We start from the raw sequence: 20466 nt of genomic DNA, 5'->3' as shown, positions 1-20466 counted from the left end.
AAGCCTAGTGAGAAAGGATAATCCTGCCCACATTTTCTTGGGCACGTTTAGGGCAATTCTGACTGCTGAGAGATGCACCAAGCCTCCCATCCTTGGGGGGGGGGGGGGGGGGGGGGGAAGGCAAAGTACAAACTTGAAAAAGGCAAAGAAATAAGGGGGGTTTTATTGCATGCTGGGGTGAGGACTGCTGCATCCTCGCCGTCTGCCACCACCAGCTATGGCAAGCTCTACCTGAGGTAGGCCAACCTGCCGCTCAGGTCTCAGGTAGCCCTGCTCCTCTCTGCTCCAAGAAGGGTACGCGCCTGTGGCGCAGCCTGATACGCGTGCCCCTGCAGAGGGGCATCCTCCGGGGCAGCGGTGAGGGTGCGGGCACCGAGGGCTGCCTTTGAAAGCCAGCGGGGTTCCTTCCCCGGGGCAGACTTGGAGGGCAGATCCTGGGGAGCGGGCGAGTGCCGGCCGATGCAGCGCGGTGTGCCTGCCATGCAGCAGCGCGGAGCCGCGGGAGCGCGTTCTGCCCGCGCTGCTGCACACGCACGGCGAAGCCTGGGAAAAGTCCCTTTGGCTTAGAGGCAGCAGTGCTCTCCTGCAGGAGCCGGCGGGAAGCGGAGGCGACCCAGCGAGCGGGAAGCGCTGCGGGAAGGTGCTCTGCGAGGTGCAAGATCCGCGTGCGGAGGGGCAGCGTCCATGTTGTCCACACGGACACGCGGGGGTGGCCGCGGGGCTCGCTGCCGCCCAGGCCGGGGCTCGCTGCCCGCGGCGGGGCAGGCACGGGGGCCGGGGCGGCCGGGCGGGAATGCCCGTGCCTTTGCCGGGGAGCTCTTCCGAGCAGTTCGGCGGCCGGCGCGGACACCTGTGCCCGTGTGCACCTAGAGAGGGACCCCCGAGAGGACGGGCTGGGCGATCTCCCCTCTCCCACCCCGCCGGGACTCGGGGGTCGCCAGCTCGCAGCGAGAGGCGCTCAAGGGGTGCCCCCAGCATTTTGGGCAAGGGGTCGGGGTGCGGATCCACAGCTCTTCCCCTCACCTGCGCGGCAGCGGGGGATGCACGTAGCCCCCCTCCCAGCCGGGGCCGGCAGAGGGGGTAAAGCCCCCACCTAGCAGCACGCAAAGAAACCGTGCGGCAGAAACTTTCTGTCCCCTCTTCCCTCCCGAGCTGGACTCCGGAGGGTTACGAGGGAGAAGGAGGGAAGAAAGGAAGGGAGGGAGGGAAAAGAGGGGGTTAGACCGCTCTGCAACATTATTGGCTGCCGTGGCCGGGCTGGTGCTCGCCGGGAGAGCATGCCCATTGGGGGGGTATAAAAGGTATAAAAGCCGGAGCGCCCTGCTTGTCTCCTCGCTCGTGGGGCAGCCAGCCGGGAGCAGCGGGCAGTGAGGCAGCCGGCCCCTTCGCCCCGACCAAGGGGACGCACTCAGTAAACACAAAAGTGAGAGCCACCCAAGGGGCAGCCAAAGCAGGAGGAGAGAAAGAGAAGGGAAGAAAAAAAAAAAAGGGTGAAAAACAACCCAGAAAAAAACAAAAAAGAGAAAAAAGGAAAAGGAGAGGAAAGGAAAGCGCTCGCTCGCTCTTTCTCTAGAATAACAAAATACCCGATCGTAACAAAATAACATCCTTCAGACAAAATCCAGCAGGGACTTGACATACCAAAGAGGCAAGGCGAGGAGACCGTGCCAGGGCGCGGGGAAGGCAAGCCAAAGCTGCGATCGCTGCCAGGGCAGGAGAGCAGCATGTCAAGCGCCGGGGCACACACGGATGAGCGCTGCCGGCAGCCCGCCTTCCTCCCCGGCCCGCCGCCGCCGCAAGAAGTTGAGAGTAGCAGCGGCAGTGCCAAGGTAAGCGCCGCTCCGCGCTGCCCTCCGCGGGCAGAGCACGGTGGGATTCCCCGCGCCGTGCCGGGTAGAGCCGTGCCGTGCAGAACCGTGCCGTGCCACGCCGAGCCGCGCCGCCGCGGGCACCGCTGAGCCATCCCGGCCGCTGCCCGCCGTCCCCACGCGTGTCACTAGAGGGACCCCGAGCGCCGGCCCAGCCGCTGCCGGCGGGGCGGCCCCGCTGCGGTGGGGTGCGCGGGGTATCCCCGGGGGTCTCTCCCGCCGCCCGCGCCCGCCGGCGGGGATGCTGCCGGCCGGGATGGGGCCGGCGGGGATGGGGCCGGCCGGGCGGCGGCGCGGAGCCGGCGCGGTCCCGCGTGGGGAGCGGCGGAGGGGCGGCAGCGCGCGTGTGCGGGCGGCCGCGGCCGTGCGGGGGCCGGGCCGGGGCTATGCGAGGTCACGCAGGGCTGCGCGGCCTCCCGCTGCCCGCCGAGCTCCCTCCGCGCGGGGCGGCTGCGGGAGCGGGGAGACGCGCGGGGGGGGGGGGGGGGGGGGGGCACCGGCGGCTCTCCGGCTCCGGAGACCGGGGAGATTATTAAACTCTCTTCTGCAAAACACTGCGGTGTGCTCGGTCTCGGGAGGGATAAAATACAGGGAGGAAAAACAAGAAAGCGGAGCCAAAATGGAGTGAGAGTTAATGGTTGGCCTGCAGCCTTCGACTTTCTGTGATTTTTTTTTTTTTAATTCTTTTTTCTTCTTCCTTCCCAATTGCTTTTCCCTACAGTAATTGTTTTAAGAGCGCAACTTGGAAAGGTTTTAGCGCTCTGTTGAGCAGTAGGGAATTGGGGCACATGAGGGAACTCGGATTTAGCGTAACTGTACCAGCAGATGTGGCTGCCTCGCCTCCAGCCAGGGGTACTTCAGCAGGGCTGCTGATACGCCAGGTCTCGCTAGGGTGGTGTGGAGCAATCAAGTGTAAAAACAAGGTTTGTGTGGGTGGTTTTAAACAGACACCTCGGGAGACCCGCTGCTTTCAACCCAGGCTTCCTATACAAAGTCTGTAGTTTTCTTCCAAATGCTGGGATGTGCTTGGGAGACGGAGGTCTGTTTTTCTTTGGGTTTGTTTATTGTCAGGTTGTGTGTGTATGTGGGTGGTTTTTGGGTTTTTTTTTCCTTTTACTTTGCAGGGTTCAGCCTGTTGGGTTTTTTATTCCTCCTCTTGCCTTGATTTAGAGTGGAGTTGAGGAGCCTGGGTCGTGGGGTTTTGTTAAGGATGACTTTGTGCTAAGGACATCTGGAGGTATAAAACTGACTGACACTTCTGTTTCGAGTTCCACTGTGCTGTTTTGGACCCAACTTGACAATTTTGGTGGGGGTGAATGGGTCAGAGCTGTAAATCTTGCTCCGTGTTGTTGACACCCACACAAGTTCACTCAGCCTTTCAAGGGGGCTATCCCAGCTCCTGTGAAAATTCATTAAGGGATAAAAGATTTGACACCGCGGGTCCCCTCCCACTGCTGCATGAAATTTGAGAGCCAAAATGTGTCTGCGTGTGTGTCCCAGCGCTCCTTCTGACAGGTGATCTTTTTTTCAGCCTGGCTGGAGGGCTGCTGCTTTGACCAGTCAACCCAGAGTTGTCAGTGTATGTCTTCCCCTTGATTCCTATAGGCTTCAGCACGAGCCCAGCTTGCCTCATGGAGCGCCACAGAAAAGCATTTCTGTACTTTTCTTTTTTTAAATAAAGCAAACACAGCAGGTGAGGTCTTATTTTTAGAGGGACCGAGGAGTTGGTGTGTTTCCAGCAGTGCATACGAGCACTGTACGTGGCCCACCCTCTCCCAGCTCGTGTCCTGAGACTGACCTCTCTGATCCTTCTTTGGATTGTCTTTGCTTTTAAAAGCTGATGAGTGTCTTAGCGGGGCAAAGCGATATCGGCCTCCCTCGGCACGGTTGTGTGAGGGGTCAGGAGAGGTGGGGGGGCACCAGGGGAGGAAGTCTGCCTTGGTGTTACAGCCTGGCTCTGAAAGGGTTAAAGTTGCTCTGCCAAGACATAAAGCAAGTTCAACGTGTTGTGGGAATATCACTTGCCAGTAGACTCCAGTCACCACAGTTCCTGATTTAACAGCTTAACTTGCTGTTAACTTTCCCTGATATACTCCAGGTTTTGGAAGGGAATGCAGAAAGGAGAGAGGAACAATAAAGAAAGGAGTTAAGTGAGGCTACTAAAATGGACTTAAATCCCTTCACTGGGTCCTGCCAGCTGTCTTTAGAAGAGTTAAGCAAGATTGCATTTCCTTTTTTTTTTTAATACAATAAATCAAATGTTTCTGGGCCGCATACCAAAATTTATGCAATACACTCTGACTCCCCAGCGGGGTGAGTAAATGGTACTGAATACCCCATTCACCTTTTTCAGCTTGATTTTTCCACAGGCACGGTAGCTCTCCTGCAGCACATACAGATGTGGGGTGTGGGCAGCGCTTCCCTGCCTGCCCTGGCCCCTGTCCCACAGGCAGAGGAGGCAGGTGCCTCTCTGGGCTCACAGGATGGGAGGCAGAAAGGTGACCCCCGGTGTGGGGCAGAGTGGGCTGCTGATGGGGACGAGCAGTGAAGACAAAAAAAGTGAGGGCTAAAAATAGCAGCAGTATTGCCAGCCTCAGCCATATGAATGTCATGTGAGCCAGGTGCCAAGAATCAGGAGGTATTTTATTTTTTTCAAGCCTGAGCAAAACAGCAAAACCCCTGGTCCTCTTGAATCAGTTTTATTTGCCTGACATCTCAATGGTCAAAAGTTTTGTGTTTTGAAGCTTGCTTCCTCCAAGCTGTGGGTGGTTGGAAATCTCCTTTCTCTTTCAGATGAAAAGAGAGGCTCTTCTGTGGCACAGCATGAGGTGGCTCTTCTGCCTTCAGGTACTGCTGGGCACCTCATCCCTGTGCCTCTGCCTAAGATGCAGGTCCTGGGTGGTTTTCAGCTGCCAAGGCACCTGCCTCTCACGCTGGCTTCCATTATCCGTTTGCTCCTTGACACCTCAGGGCGTCATGGCCCGGTGCCCTGTCTGAGGTTGGGTTGCCCCATGGGCAGGGCCGGCATTCACTTGGCACTTGAGAGGTTGGCACACGCCCACATCCTGCTCCTTCGGGATTGCCATGCTCAGAACCAGGTCAGCTCCCCACTCTCCGGGGGCTGTTCATGGACAGGAGTAATGCAGAGAGGCAGATGTTCAGCATCTCTCACAGGCAGTCATCAGAGTAGCAAAACATCACTCTGCCCATTTGTTTTTGAAGGGGTGGTGTGTGAGGGATGCTGGGATGTGCAAACTGGGGTTTTCCCCTCTGGCACGTGCCACTGGGTTTGGGCTGACGACTTTTCTTTCGCCATGCTCCCTTTTAAACACTGCACTGCTCCACAGAGAAACAAGATTTTTTTTCTTTTTGCTGTCCAAATCCAAATTTTACAGACTGGGCCATCTGTCAATTCCCTCCTACGTTGTTCTGTTCATATTAAATTGCAATGAAGGCCAGACTGAAGAAGGAATTAGGTCAGACAGGAGGTTTTTTCTCTGTTTTTGGGGAGATATTTGTTGCCCGAGAGGCACTATGGTTTGGTTTGCTCAGCACAAGCCTGGATGCAAGGGATGCCTGAGCTGTACTCTGAGACTTGGCAACTGGGCCTTTTAGTGCATTGTGGCCTCTTGTCCCCCAACTCCCCAACAGCTGGACAGAAACTGTCAATCCAGCTGATTCAGCAGCAGATCCTGAAAAAATCCATTAACGGTCTCGAGTGGGAGGGTGACTCCACTGCAGACCTGCTCTCAGGCTCGCTTCCTGCACGCCACAGGCACTCAGAGAGGACCCTCTTTGTTGGTCCTCTCTGGTGGCTGGGGGCTGCCAAGAGGTGTTTGGGGCACAGTGACATGTGCTGCGAGGCAGGAATACACAGGAGTTCCAAGGCAGCGGCAGCATCCTGCACATGGCAGCTTGCGGCTGAGCTGGTTCCAGTGGCTTTGTGTGGGGTGCTGGGGATGCCAGGAAAGGCAGGAGAGGGGCAGGAAGGATGGAGAGCAAAGCAGACCCTCTCCAGGGAGGGAGAGGCCAGCAGTGTGTGCTGATACTTTATCTGAGTTCTGCGCTGATAATGCTGCTTCAGATGTGGGTTATTCAGAGGCACTTCAGGTGTGATTCCCAGGATGGTACAGGTCACATGTGCAACCAAGAAATTCCTCTTGCATCACTCTCTTGCACACTGTGTGGGGTCCAAGCCCTCCTTAGCGGGAATTAGGCGCTCAGGTTGTTGGGCATCTGGCGCTGCCATTCCCACTGCATCCTAAAGCCTTTGAGCTCTCCCTGGGCACATGAGGAAGAATGGCAGGTCTAGTTGACCCTGCTTTGGCAAGAATGGAATGGTGGTAGCTGTAGCCTCTCTCCTAGCAGAGGCAGGATCTTGTCCTTTTGGGAAGTGGCCCACTTCCCTCTCACTGCCTTACTCCTGTTCCATTTCATGTAAGAGGCTTTCTAATAAAATATGAAGGTTCCCAACCACTGGTGTGAATTTACTCCTGTTCCACAGCTGAGGAGACCATCCCTGCCCTAATGCTTGGACTAGAAACCAAAAGCTGTGCTGTCCCATGTTTCCAGTGGAGAATGAAGTCTCAGAGGTATTCACAGGGCTTAGACTAATCATGCTGAGCAGCCATTCAGTTTGTCATGACAAATGAAGCCCACATGCAACCTGTGCAGCTGGCATGGTGCTTGCAGCAGCCAGGTCGTGGGCTGCAGGTACCCAGCTGTGCCATGATGCCCTGTTTTGGGGTGCACCTCGCCATGGCGAGGCAGGTGCAAGCTCTCCTGCATGGGTCTGTTCATCCCTGCATGTGAGGGAGGGAAGGATCAATTGAAAGGTTATTGGGACATGCTGAGCCAGTGATGGCGCCCTGGGAGCCTCTGTAGCCTTTGTGTGAAGGTTGGGGGCTTTTCCTCAGCAGAGTCAGTAGGGCCAAAGGGAGAGGGAAAGGCTTATGGGGTTGGGCTGGGTTGCAGCTCCATCAAGCTGGAGAGAAACTGCAGCTCTGGGTAGTAAATAAAGATGCTCTTTGCTTTGCTGCCTGGTTTCTCATTACACAGCTGCTGGAAGGAGCAGGGAGACGCCAAGGTGACAGCAGAGGGAAGGGCTGGTGGCTGGTGCATGGGCGAAGGTGGACTCAGTTGCCTTTCACACCTGCATGTTAGCCGTGCTCTGGACGACAGCACTGGGGCTCTCCCTGTTCCTGCCGTTTCAGGGACATTTCCTGGCCCAACTTACACGGTGTGTGGGCACCTGGAAAGAGCTTGCAGTGGAGGCAGGGAAGGCTGCCAGGGGCTTGCAGTGCGGCTTGTGCAGGAGCGGGTATTTTCCAAGGAGCACAAGTGTTTTTCCACAGAAGGTATCAAGTCTCCCCAGCATCAAATATCGCCCACTGACAAAATCTCGCTCTCCCCTTGCTTCAGAGCATCTCACCCTTTTCTTTAGACTGAATGTGGAGGAAAAATTGTGTTTGTCACCTGTGCACCCAAGCAACCCCTTCTTGCTGGGGGTGGCTCTGGCCCGGGGGAGGCCAACATGCAGCCTGCTCGTTAGCCACAGTGGCCACAGCCAGCATGAGCCTAACTGGGGACAGGGGATTATGTGGGTGTCCTGAAGTCCCATATCAGCGCCTTCGATGGCAGCACTGGCTGGTGACAAACCCATCACCCTGACAATGAGCGCTGGCACTACCTGGGGACACCAGCAATCGGGATCTGAATGTGAAAAAAAGGGCTGAAAAAGCGACAGGAGCAGGGTGGTTGGTCTGTTGTCAGCTGGAGGTCTGGCTGCTGATGCTGCAGCACCAGGGTAATGACTCCAGCAGTGAAGGTGATGCTGTGTTCACATTGGGGAGCCCCAGTAAACACCTGTTGGCCACTTGATGCAAGAAATCGAGGTGCTGGTGATAAAACACTGAAGCTTGGCAGCATGGTGCCACAGCCTGGTGCCATCCCTCTGCTCCTACTGTAATATAGAACAAAATCTCTGCGGTGTGCTGAAGGGACCATTGCTGCTGGAAAAGCTGGTCCTGGTCCCATCACTTGCCAATTGGAGACCAGTTTGTTCCCAGGGCTGCTGCCTCTCTTGTCCAGAGCTCTGGAGGCCTTTTTCCAGTCTTGCTGATTTCTGCCAGCACAAGCTGAGCAATATTACGGGCATCAAAACTCGAGCACGAGGAATGCCCCCCACAGCCCACCCAGACCTTGAAACCTCTGTTTTGGCTTTTGCTACTGCTGATCCCTGTCCTCCTGCTGCTCAGTAGAGCTCATGACTTGTAAGCATGATGCATTTCTAGCAGTGACAATTTGAGCTACGTGCTACTAAAAATTCGGGAGCAAGGGTGTCTTTATTGCTGGCAGGACCGTAGCGGGGCCTCGGGGGAGCTGGGCTAATTTCCTGGCTGTGCTGCAGACTTCCCCTGTGACCTTGGGCGAGTCATTTAATCTATCCTGGGCTTCGGCTCCATCTCCGAGCATCCCGGGGGGGTGAGGTAATATTCATTAACTGATATTATTCTCGAGTTGCTCAGATGCTATGGTGATGAAAGCTGGATGTGAAACCTGCTGTCTTGCTTGAATATTAGCAAGGAGAGGGGAAGCTCTGCTTGAGATTAGGCTTGCCACACATCGTCTGCTATTTCGACGTGCTTCTCTTCTTTTTGAGCGTACCTGTCTGGTCAAAACCCAGCGTTATTTGGCTGTATGGGCACTGCGAGGCTCATCACTGAGGGACTATAATGCCTTGAACCATCCATGGGTTTTGCCCTGTCCAGTGGGGCAGTAGCACCCTTACTTTACACCTGCTGACATGGAGGTAAAGCTGTTTGCTGGAGCCAAGTCAGGGGAAGTCTTTGGGCTAGTTAGCAAATATCCAGGGTGTTTCTTTTTTAATGCTCTGCACTGTCTGACACTGTCTTTGCACTCCGTAGTGATGCCTTAGGTGTGTTTCCCATGGGATCACATTGTTCCTGAGAGATGTCTTCTCAGTCCCAACTCTTGTGAGCAAAGACAGCTTGTGCAATCAGCCTCTTGATTGCCTGAGCCTCATCTCTCTCACATGCCCAGGACAAAAGCTGTTCTTCCCAGCTTTTCTCAAAAGCAGCTCTAGGACAGGTTGAAGCTTCACTTGTTTTCACTTTGGATGGACATGTTTTCAGACAGGGCATGAAAACCTGTCATCAGAAGAGGAAAAAAAACCCCTAGTGATAATAATTTGAATGAATTCCCTTTTAAAAGGGGGGAAAAAATAGTAAAATCCCACTGTTGAAAGAGCAGGGGAAATAAAAGCCTTTTGGAGGTAGGCTGAAGTGGGATTTTCCAATGGAAAAACTGCTTCAATGCAAACCTTGTCTGCCTGGAGCTGCTGCCCGGCAGGCCGAGCGCAGGGAGCTGGCCTCACCCCAGCGCTGTCGCAGCGCTGCCGGTCCTTCCTTCCTTCCCTGCAGCAGCAGCATCCCGACATGTCTGGGGCGTGCTGTGGGTGGGGGGGCAGGGCCCAGGGGAGGTGGCAGAGAGGGGTCTGTCCCGCGGTGCTAATGCTGTGCCTCTGTCCCCAGGTGCAGAGGATGTGCGCGGCGAGGCGGATGCTGCTGCTGCTCCTCGCGTTCCTGGCCTACGCGCTGGATTCGGCCGCCGCCTACGGCACGGCGGAGACCCTCTGTGGCGGGGAGCTGGTGGACACGCTGCAGTTCGTCTGTGGGGACAGGGGCTTCTACTTCAGTAAGTGCTGGGCAGCTGCCAGCAGCGGGCAGGATGCTGCCCCCACCCCACGCCTTGCCTCAGCAGAGCCGGGCCGGGAGGGAAAGGAGGGGTTTCCCAGCCTGGTGCTTTTCATGATTTCCTTGTATATGGCAGTAGGGCAGGAGGGGACCAAGAAAATGGGCATGCTCAGGGTGACATGCATCCACTTGGCACTGGTTTGGGGGACTGTCTGGTACCACGGGGAAGCTGAGTCCCACCTATGATGCTCGGGAAAGTCAAATGTCTCTGGGGAACCGTATGTGACTGGTTCACCAGGGATAAGGGCAACTCATTACAATAATGAGGATGTCTGCAGCCACCGCTCTGCTGAGCTTGGGTCCTGGTTTATTTTGAAACTTTGCTGCCTAAGCATTGCATCCTGACAGCAGGCAGGAAGCTGAGCGCTCTCCCTTCCCAGGCAGGCTTTGCTTGGGTATAGCAGCACTTTCTAAGCTGCTCCCAAAATTTCGTGACCTCCCAGCTATCTACTGGTGAACTTGTTGCTGAAGAGTGATGTCTTACCCTTTTGCAGTGCAGCTAATGCAAAAAAATGCAGCATTGCTTTTGTGTGCAGCATGCAGATGGCTTCAGACCAGCTGGCTGCAGCGGGCTTTCCTCCAGGATGCTTTGGGTGTTTGGACCATTGGCAGTGCAATGGATTAGCTGCTAAACAGGAAGGATGAGGAGTAAACGAGTGACAATGGATGCTCAGTGATTTATGAGCAAAGGTGCCTCGAGTGTGATACCTTGTTTTGGTGTTTGCTCTGCTTGGGAGTGGGAAAACACCGTGTCTTGCTCCCCACTGAGGACTGAACCACAGAGTGACTGGCTACAGGAAAGATGCAAAGCCAAATGCAGGGGGGAAGAGGATGGAGATACCAGCTGCACATGGTGCCATGCATCTGGCAGTCTTGCCTCTGCCTTGGGAAAAAGGAGCTAAAAAGTCACCTTCAAGTAGACAGGGTGCTGTTTTGGAGTAATGGAGTTGAGACCCAGCCTGCCTCTTGTTCCAGTCTGCCTGTGCAGGGAACAACGGGGTGCTGCAAAGTTAGGAAACTACTTTGGATGTTCTTTTCCAACCTGGATGTCCCTTCCCAACCTAGATGCTTCGCCAGACTTGTCTGGTGCTGCCTGCTGAGGTTGGGCAGAGAGAGGCACAGGGATCCCACACACAGAAAAGCAGGGTTCAGGCTGTGTAGTTTTGGGCAGGTGGTCGGGCTGCAGGTGGCTTTGCAGCTCTCTGTGGGGGTGATCACCCATCCCAACTGAGCAGCAGGATCTTCTCATGGCTCCCTGGGTGTTGTGGGCAGGTGGCACTTTTGGGGTGCTCTGGGTGCACTTCCTTGCTGTGATGGAGCCAAGCAGCGAGGGTTTGCATGTCAGCTGCCCTTCCTCTTTTCATCTCCCCCTTCCCTTACTGGTAAGGAGGCAAGTGCTTCTCCCGCTTTCACAGCTCTTCCTCTCCCTCTATATGTAGAGGAGCATCTGTCTCCCTCCCTGCTTTCTCTTCCCTCCTCCTTCTCTCTGGGGATGAAAGGGAATGGGGCTTTTGTTTTAAGGTCAAACTGACCTCCTTTCACCTCAAATAACCCAGCTGCCCAGGCCAAAATAAAAACACTTTTGAAGGCAGACAAGTCTCTTGGTGCCAAGTGGCCAGTCTGGTGCTTGCAAGGGGGTTCTTGCTTTATTTCTTTTTGTCCTCTCTCATCCCCCTTCCCTACTTCACCTTTTTGAATATTTCTGGTGAGCCCAGGTACCGGGGAGGAAGCGTAGTCCAATATTTTAACCCTTTCAGCATCTGACCAGCCTGTGCTATGCAGGGCTGAAGACGTTTGGGCAATGCCTCTACTTAATGAAGGTTTTGGACATCCCCATTTCACTTAATTTTTCCCTCTCTACTTCCCTCAGTTGGCCTCATAAGTGATTATTTCTGACCATGTTCATCTTCAATGCTAAACCCACATGGCTACACAGTCGTCACCATGTAGATGCAATAGGGCACAGTTATGTTGCACAGTTGTGGGTTTATGCCTTAAAACCAGGCCTAGGTTTGTCTTGAGCATCTCACAGCATGGGATGTGTGCTCTGATGAGCAGCCTGTGCTAAAGCAGCTGTTCACACAGGAAATAAGTGAATTGGGCAGCCTTGTCCTGTGCGTATCTGAGGGCCCCGCTTGCTGGACGAGGGTTGTTGAAGCGTCTGACTGGTAATATTGGAAAAAACAAAAATTGTATGAATATCTGTTATTTCTTTTCTGAAGCAGTTATTTAAGAGCTTGTGATGCTCTGCATTCTTGCAAGACAGCACTTTGCTAGCAAAGATAGCTGTGAAATACAGTGCTCTTTGCATCAGTGCAAGGGGGATGCATGTACAGATGGTGTCCTGGGAGGCATCGCAGGTGCTTGGGGCTGAGAATGTTGAAGCTGCCTCCAAGTGCTGGGGCTGCAGAAGAGCTGCACTAACAGGGACAGGGGCAGGCAGCACTGAGATTACCCAGCCATGCAGCACAGTGGACATGGTGATGCCAGCCCTGTATCATATGCCAGGCATGCCTGGGCAGGCTACAGCTGAACCTGACCATGCTTTGCTGTGCACCGGTGATGCCTCCTCTCTGTGACTTTTAAGGCTTTTGGCTTGGCCGGCAGCTGCTGTCAAGGTGGTGGCTTCCTGCCGTGGCTCTGTGGCAGGGTTGGGAGCCCTGCTCCCCAGCACCCACCCAAGGACAGCGGCATGGCCCATGCAGGGATGCTGAGTCCAGCCTGGAAAAGCCCAGCAGGTCTAGAGGAAGCTTCGGCCCTGAAGCTGCTGTCATGCAGCTCTGGCAGGGAGGGAGAAGGGGCTGCAAGGGGAGAGGCGGCCGACTTCTCTGTAAACAGCAGCTCCTGTTTCCTCCTTTCCAACAGCTGATAAGAATTTAGCTCTTTGCAGCCGCTTGTGCTGACGGGGCACATTCTTGCGCACCCGCCGCTCCTCCGAATAATACTAGGAAAAAGCAGCGGGGAAAGTGCGGTGCCGGGGTGGGGGAGGGCCAGGCCGGGGGCACTGGGACGGGGCCCGGTGCTGCACAAAGGCCCCCTTGTTGCTCCCAACATTCCTGCGACAGGGGCACGGGGACTGTTTACACCCAAAGTCCCCTTCCACTCGGCTGACCGCCTGATTGACCGGAGGAGAGGGGACCCAGCCAGGGTGGCACCAGCACCATGCACCCCTCCCCGCAGCATCTGTTCGGCCCCAGCGAGAGTGGGGAGCCAGGAGCCGTGGGGTGTTTATGCTAGGGAAGGGACCCTCCTGTCCCCCATGGCTGTGGCAGTGCCACTGCCTCTGACACAGTGGTGTAGCTGAGCTGCAGGTATGTGGCCTCTGGGTTCTCCCAGGAACGGGTTTGGCTTTGTGCCCCTTCTGAGGTGCTCTGTCAGGTTAGCCTGTACCTGGACAGGAGTAACCCCAGGCAGCTGGAGGGCTTCACACTGCTGGACTTTGCATCACTGGACTTTGCATCTCAGGGCTTGTCCCCTCAGCAGCGCTGTAGAAGGTTTTGGTGAAGCTCAGTTTTGGGAAAAAGGGAGCCTAGCCATTCACTGAAGGCCGAGAGGAAGCGCATTTCCTCAGGAGGAAGCGGTCGTGGCTGTGATGGGAAGTAGCTCGCGTGCCCCGGCAATGCCCCAGCCTGCTGCCCACACAGTTCTCCCCTGCGGGCAAGGGACAGAGTGGCAAAACCCTCCCTGGGTTGGGCAGTGGCAGCGAAGTGAGATGCCACCCATGGGCAAAAGCCAGGAAATTCAGCTTTTAGTCTCTGTGTAAATCATGTTACAGAACAAACACGCTTCCCAATCCAGGTCAGCAGCAATATTTCTGTTAGCCATCAATGTCCTGTTGTCTCCAGGTACTTTCTGTGACTAAATCCCTGTTTGTTTTGTTTGCTTATTTTTTTTCCTAAAGTAACTCTCCCCCAGAGGATTGTAGTGGCATTTGGCAAGGTCTGTACGGACAATTATGTAATGGGAAATGTGCCCTATCGGAGAGTTGTGGTGGAGCTGGCAGTGGTGCCCGCAAGGGGAATGGCTTGCAGCAGCTTTATGCAGGAGAGAAAGGGCAGCACGTTGGGGCTGGGGGCCACACATGTGCCTGATGGGCAGGCAAGGGCAGCAATCAGGGAGGAAGAGGCCATACCACAGTGGTGGTCCCTGCTGGGAGCTCACCCTGGCAGTGCCACACCTGGGCATTTGCAAACACACACTGACACGATCTTCCCGTGTGTACACATGCCAGAAATTGCCCTTGATGGCACGGCAGTGAATATAATCCTACTTTCCTTGTTGTTTTTTTTCCTCCCCTCTTCTTTCCAAACAAACACATAATTGCAAGTGGGAAACTTCTGTTTTTGAGAGGAGATACGTAACCTTTGAAAACCTCAACTTCTCCTCAAACCATGTGTGTCATCACTTGTGCAACCTTCTGTTCAGAGGGAGTGTGAATGTAGCCCTTAGGGGATATGCTAGCAAGAGGGGGGGGGCTTGAATTTTTTCTCTTTCCCTTCTAAACTCTCCTTCTGCCCCTGTCAGGATGCCTTTGTGGAGCAGCTTAATGCTTCAGCAGCCTGCCATGGATCGAGTTGGGCACTGGGATTGATAGGAGCTGAGCAGGGACCATGTGCAGTGCAGGATGCTGGTGGCAGTGCGCCTCTCCCACGGATCTTACTGGGCATTTCATGCACAGAGATACATGCAGCTGGCCCCAGGCTGGCTCCTGTCCCCATCTCCTTTGACCATCACCACTTGGGCTGCCTACTCTGGCACTGCTTGAGCTGTGGGCACCCAACATACCTGTCCTGCCTTTCAGGGGAGGACCCAATCCAGTGTGTTTATTGACCACAAGAGAGAAAGTAAAACTCCTAACAGTGTTCCCTTCGATGAACCTTTGCCGAGGGGGAACCATCCTTCTCACCTCCCTGCAGGGCTGGTTAAATGTCGTGCCTGAAATTCTTCTAGAGAAAAAGAAAAGGAAGGTGGTGGCACAGGGGGACGAATGTGGAAAACAAAGCATTTGAAATTACTCCCAAAGGCGGGTCTCATGGTATGGATCAGCTGCCCCATCACCCGGCACCCGGATGCTGTGTCTGTTTGTGTGACCTCTGAGCATGGTGGAAGTACACCAGCATGGACCAGAGGGCTCCTAGCCTATGGGAACATGACTGATTTTAGTAGAGAGCAGGTACCCTGCTGCCAGGGCTATTACAGAGCCATCAATGAGGCACTGTTGTGGTGTTTTCCACGCCTGCATTGCACATGTGGGGCTGCACTGAACTCGCAGGACCACATCCCGCATTCATATCTGTACTGCACATCTGGGGCTGCTTCTCACGTGTGGAGTTGCACTGTATGCATAGAGACCTGTGCTTTGCACTTTGTCCCGAGGCACTTTGGATGGGCATCCAGGGTGGGATACCCTCCAGAGAAAGTGGTCAGCTCCACGTAAGCCAGCCTTAGATCTTCACTGAGGCCTAATACTTGAGTGCCTGCTTCATCAGGAGTGCAAGGGGTGGGGATGATGGGTCATGCACAGGACCAATGTGGAGGGTCGTGTGTGTTCCTGTGGGCCAGCTGGGAGGTGAGGGCTCGGCACTCTGTGGTGAGCATGGTTAGGCATTGCACTTACACCACTCGCTCTCAGTTTTTCCCATGCCCAGAACCTCCTGGCTGGGATGTGGTACCGGATCCTGTTTGCAAGCCTCACTGTTGCTGGCCCCTGTTTCCCTCCCTGGGAGCACCTTGCGCTGGGAAGAGGTGCTCATGGCAGACTACAGAAGCCTGGCTGCAAATCCCACAAACAGCACAAGAGCATAACATGCTACGTGCAAAAGCATGGAGAAAATCCTTTTGTTTTGGGCCAGTTTACATTTTGGAAGTCACAATTCCCAAGCAAATTTGCTTTGCGTCAGAAATTCAACTTTACCCGTCTCTTTTACTTCAAGAGGGGGAGGAAACACAGTAAAACTGATGTAAGCTTTTCCTCTGGAGCGCTTTGGCCATATCATTAAGCAGTGATATGAAATGCACTCGGTCATTGCTGCACCAGACATAGGCTTTTGCATCCGTCTGCAGGCAGAAATGGGAGAGGAACCCTTATTAAAAGATTAAGTTTAATAGCTATTCTTGGCGGGTGTGGGAGCCTGTATTCTTTCTGCAGCTGTCTCAGAGCTGTCCCATCTGGTAAAATTTAGCCGCCTTGGTTCGCTTCACCTGCCTGAGTGTTGATCTGGCGGAGGGAGGTTGGCAGCCGCAATGCTGTGCTGCTTCTTTCTAATAAAATTCGCTTGCCAGGATCAACATCAGAGACGGTCGCAGTAATCGGCGCAGCGCCGGCGGTCAGGCTGGGCTTGAGCTTCCTTGCCTCAGCTGTGCCCAAGAAGGCCACCCATGCCAGAGATACAGGAGGGAGATAAACCCCATCATTTAAAGTGCCTTTAAACTGCTGCTGGAGGCACGTGTTGGCATCCAATATCATTTGTCTGGGAAAGTCTTAACATGAGACTTGGCTGGTTTGTAGGCACATGTCAGCTGGTATGGGAGAAGTGCTGCTGGTTTTGAAGCATGTGGAGCCCACCAATCTCTGGTGGCTGGAGGTGGAGCAGGTGCTATGGAGCTGGGGAGAGGGTCCAGCACAGGTTGGTGGCTAATGCCAGGATCTCTGCTGTTGCAGGTAGACCAGTGGGACGAAATAACCGGCGGATCAACCGGGGGATCGTGGAGGAGTGCTGCTTCCGGAGCTGCGACCTGGCTCTGCTGGAAACATACTGTGCCAAGTCCGTCAAGTCGGAACGTGACCTCTCTGCCACCTCCCTGTCGAGCCTGCCAGCACTCAGCAAGGTGAGGAGGCTGCGCAGGGATGGTGGTCCTCCTCGGAAATAGAGAGAGAAAAGACAGGAATGCTGTGGGTGGAGAGGACAAACTCCAGCTTCAAGGTCTGATGTTTCGGCAGAGCTTTTGAGAGACAGCCACCATTGGCAAGTTGTGCCAAATAGCCTGCCAAGAGTCAGCGCCTAGTAAGGTGGGGAACCAGAGGTGGGCTGGGTCAAGGAGTCATGGAATGGTTTGGGTTGGAAGTGACCTTTAAAGGTCATCTAGTGTAACTGCCCTGCAATAAGCATCAACCGGATCAGGTTTCTCAGAGCCCTGTCCAACCCTTCTGTGACTGTTTCCAGGGATGAGGCAGTATTTCCATGGGAGGGATGGAGGTCCAAGAAGGGAATCCCCATCTGGAGAGTGGGCAGGCCTGAGTGGAGGCTAATATTGCTATCCTTCTCCTCGCAGGAGAGCTTCCAGAAGCCCTCGCACGGCAAGTACTCCAAGTACGACGTGTGGCAGAAGAAGAGCTCGCAGCGGCAGCAGCGGGACGTGCCCAACTTCCTGCGGGCTCGCCAGTACCGGTGGCAGGCAGAGGGGCTGCAAGCGGCCGAGGAAGCCAAGGTGCTGCACCGTCCCCTCATCTCCCTGCCCAGCCAGAGGCCCCCAGCGGCGCGAGCCTCCCCGGAAACGGCTGGCCCCCAGAAATGAACCCTGACCAGCTGTCTCGATTTTTGATCTCCTGGGGAGGACGGGAGGACTGGCAATTCCCGACCCCCAAGCCCCTCCGTCCCTGGGGCCGCTGAGCCGAGGAGCGGGGCGGCGGGGCACCCTCGCGCCGCTCTGGCCCCAACCAAACAACTGACACAGCAAGGAGGGGATGGCGGCGGCGGTGGCGAGCAGCACCGCTCCCACGGCATCTTCCTTTTGGGGTGGGGGGGAGGGTTGTTTCGTTTCCCACACCTGTTTCATTCCCCCGCGCCCCCAGTATTTCCAAACCTGTACTTGCAAAGGGACAGTTTGGCACTTGAACTTTTTGCTGCTGGGTGCTGCGTGACATCCCTGGTGCCAACGCCAGAAGACAAAAGAAAGAGCAAGAGGGAAAAAGGATATGAAGTTAAATTCTTTTTTTAATCTTTTTTTTCTCGAGAAGAGTCCATTCCGTGTCTTTCTTGACAATAAAGTGAAAAAAACAATAGAACGGGGAGAAACATTGAGGGATAAAAATTTTTTGCCTCATTCCCACCCCACTTTTTTTCTTCTTTTTTGTTTGTTTTTTTTTCTTTTGGTTTTTCTTATTTTTATAACTTTCTTTTGCACCTTTAAAAGAAAAATGTACCTGAGAAGAAGTTCGGAGGAGCCCCCATCTGCGTTTTTGTGTGTGTGCTTCATTACAAGATTCCAAATCGACTTGCACCTTTTTGAAATCACCGATGACGGGAGAAAGAGAGGAAGAGGAGAGAGAAAGCAAGAAAGAGAGAGGGAAAAGGAAAGGGGAAAGAAGAAAAAAAAGAAAAAAAGTGAGCTGATGCTCACTTTAAATGGAGGAGGCGTCTGCATTGCACATTTGCCACGGATTTAGTTGATTTATATATATAATATATTATATAACTTTTTTGGCAAAAAAGCACTATTTTTATGGGACATTTTGTGTAGTATCTGAAGAGGGATTGTAATGTTTAAAATGTGTTATGGTGCTAAAGTAAGTTGGAAGGGAAAAATCCCAGAAATAGCAAGGGAGGGTGGGGAGAGAAGGACAAGATAGCGAATACTGAACTTGAAATTTTAGCTTTTCGTTTTAGGAAAAGTGTGATAAATGTGTTTCTTTTCTCTTCTGAAATATAGCTTGGTCATGACCATATGAGCTAGTTGGCTGTTACTCATGTACACAGATGCACGCACACACAGAAATACATCGACACGCATCCTTTTTTTTGTTTTAAAAAAACAAAACAACACAACCACCGCGACTTAGACTAAAAGGGAACTGTTCTGGAGAAAAACTATTTTGAATGGTGAAGGTGTTGCCAGTTAGAACTCAAGGCCCTGCTTCTGCACAGACCCCCTGGCCGAGCTTGGCTTCCCGAGCCATGGGGAATCTTGCTCTTCCCCACCGCTGCTCGAGTGCCGATGGTGCAGCGAGCAGGCGCGCGGGCAGCCCTCACCCCAAGCCCTCGCAGAAGCAGCAGTTCCACCCCTGCCATCTCCTTTTCCTTCTCTTGCCCTTTGTATCCCTCTCGCCGGACCCTCACGTCCCTGCTCCGCACCCCCTGCCCTCCTCCCCTCGCTGCCCTGCCAGGGGCTGTGCAGGAGGAGGGGCCCACCTGCCCCAGGGTGGCCGCAGGGCTGGGACCGCTGCATGGGATGGGGGGAAAGGCAAGTCTTTGGCTTGAAGCTCGGGACTCGGTGAGCGGATGGGTTTGAGAGGTGGGCAGAGGGCTGTAAAATAGGTTGGGTTTAAAATAATATATATTATCTGTCTAGGAACCGTAAAAGGGGGGGAATCAATTACATCTCCCTAATATACTCTCACTTGCTAATAAAATGGGGACACTCTGTTAACCAGTTCTGTACTTGCTTTGTCTTATATATCCATACATTTAAAACATAAAAAAAAAAAGACTACTTGAATTGTATTCTATTTCGTGGTTTGGAGGGGAGGGCTAGGGGCAGTCTTGAGAGGGGGAGGATTTTAATGTATAATCCTTTTGTTTGTTATTACCTTGCAATGTTGAGCCATGAAGCCTTTGTTTAAAAAAAATGGCACTGCAATACACAACAAAGAAAATCCTTTATTTATTTTATTAAATATATATGGAAAAGAATGAAAATCAGTCCAAATTTGGGGGGGGGGAGGGGAGGGGAAGGGAAGTGGGTGGGAAGACAGAATAAAAACAGAGAAATTGCAAATAATTGACTTTTTTTTTTCCTTTTCATGTGTCTTTTTTTAAAAGAAACTTAGTTTTTATTTTTTAAAAAGAGAAGTAAAAGCTTTCCTGGATGCTTTGTACCAAAAAAGAAAAAATTAAAAAAAAAAAAAAAGGAAAGGAAAATCTGTTAAGCAAATAAATATCCATCCAGAATATGAAGCCTGACTTTTTCTTTTACTTTTCATTTATTTTTGCTCCTGGGGTGAGAGTTGGGTGGGAAGAAGGCCACGCCAAGAGCCACTCCCTGTGGAGGAACAGAGTGCGCTGCAGCTCCTCTTTTGGAGCTCAAAATTACAAAAGGGCCTGTGGTACCCTTAAACACAACCATGAAACTTCAATCCTGTGGTAGGTGCCCCCCTGAAACCCCCAATCATCTGTGCAGTGATTCTTGGTGAGATCTGGAGGTGTTTCCCAGCAGCTGTGGGGATTTGCTGAGCTTTTACCAGTTTGAGCTGTTCCCAGAGACCTGAAAGCTGGATGGGAACTGAAGATGGCAAAAAAGAACAAAGAGATGCTGTGTCTAGGTTAGGTTTCCTGACAGATGGTGTTTCCCTGGTTTCTTGGGGTAGATATAGCTTCTCTTTAAGTTTTTTAGGAATCCCAAAGAGCTGCTTTTCATCACATGTAACCATCATGCACCACTGCAAATCGGAGGTAAAACACTGCAGTTCCAGTTTGGTAGTAGAGCAACTGTGGGTAAAACAGTGCCCAAGCATCCCTAAAGTGGCAAATCAGTCTGACACGACATTGACTGTGCAGCCCCACTGGCATGGCCAAGGCCTCTGTTGTGCTGTGGGGCAAGAACCTTGCCAAGCCCAACCTCCTGCCCCAGATGATTTGGGCAGGAAAAGATTTTCCATCTTGGAACTGGAGTTGCTCATTTAGACCCTTGGAAATACATGTTTTAAACCAGTTTCTTTTTAAAATCTGCAATAATAAAAAAAGAATTATTTTTTTCATGTTTTTTTCTCCTGTGATTTTTGTGGTTGATCAGGGAGGGTTTTGTACAGATGCAGGGCTGACTGCTTCCTCTGGACACGTACTTTATTGCAGGTGGAGAAAGGATGTGTCTGCCTTCCTGACCACGTT

General features: G+C 53.3%; 1 protein-coding gene across 1 annotated transcript; it reads left to right on the top strand.

Moving 5' to 3' along the window:
• Positions 1-1316: 1316 nt before the first annotated feature.
• Positions 1317-19542, top strand: IGF2 (insulin like growth factor 2). The gene is made up of 4 exons (XM_032112659.1): positions 1317-1829; positions 9422-9584; positions 16305-16471; positions 16916-19542. Exons 1-4 carry the CDS (start codon positions 1725-1727, stop codon positions 17156-17158), a joined length of 678 nt encoding a protein of 225 aa, XP_031968550.1. The 5' UTR covers positions 1317-1724; the 3' UTR covers positions 17159-19542.
• Positions 19543-20466: the final 924 nt, after the last annotated feature.

Source organism: Corvus moneduloides, chromosome 6 (assembly GCF_009650955.1).
Source record: "Corvus moneduloides isolate bCorMon1 chromosome 6, bCorMon1.pri, whole genome shotgun sequence".
Classification (NCBI taxonomy): Eukaryota; Metazoa; Chordata; class Aves; order Passeriformes; family Corvidae; genus Corvus; species Corvus moneduloides.
Note: the sequence above shows the minus strand (reverse complement) of the source record. Positions and strands in the feature narration are given on the sequence as shown.

Coding starts and splice junctions, on each gene's coding strand:
- IGF2 (XM_032112659.1), top strand. CDS start 1,725: ATGTCAAGCGCCGGGGCACACACGGATGAGCGCTGCCGGCAGCCCGCC. Junction 1,830..9,421: donor GTAGCAGCGGCAGTGCCAAG/GTAAGCGCCGCT, acceptor CTCTGTCCCCAG/GTGCAGAGGATGTGCGCGGC. Junction 16,472..16,915: donor GCCTGCCAGCACTCAGCAAG/GTGAGGAGGCTG, acceptor TTCTCCTCGCAG/GAGAGCTTCCAGAAGCCCTC.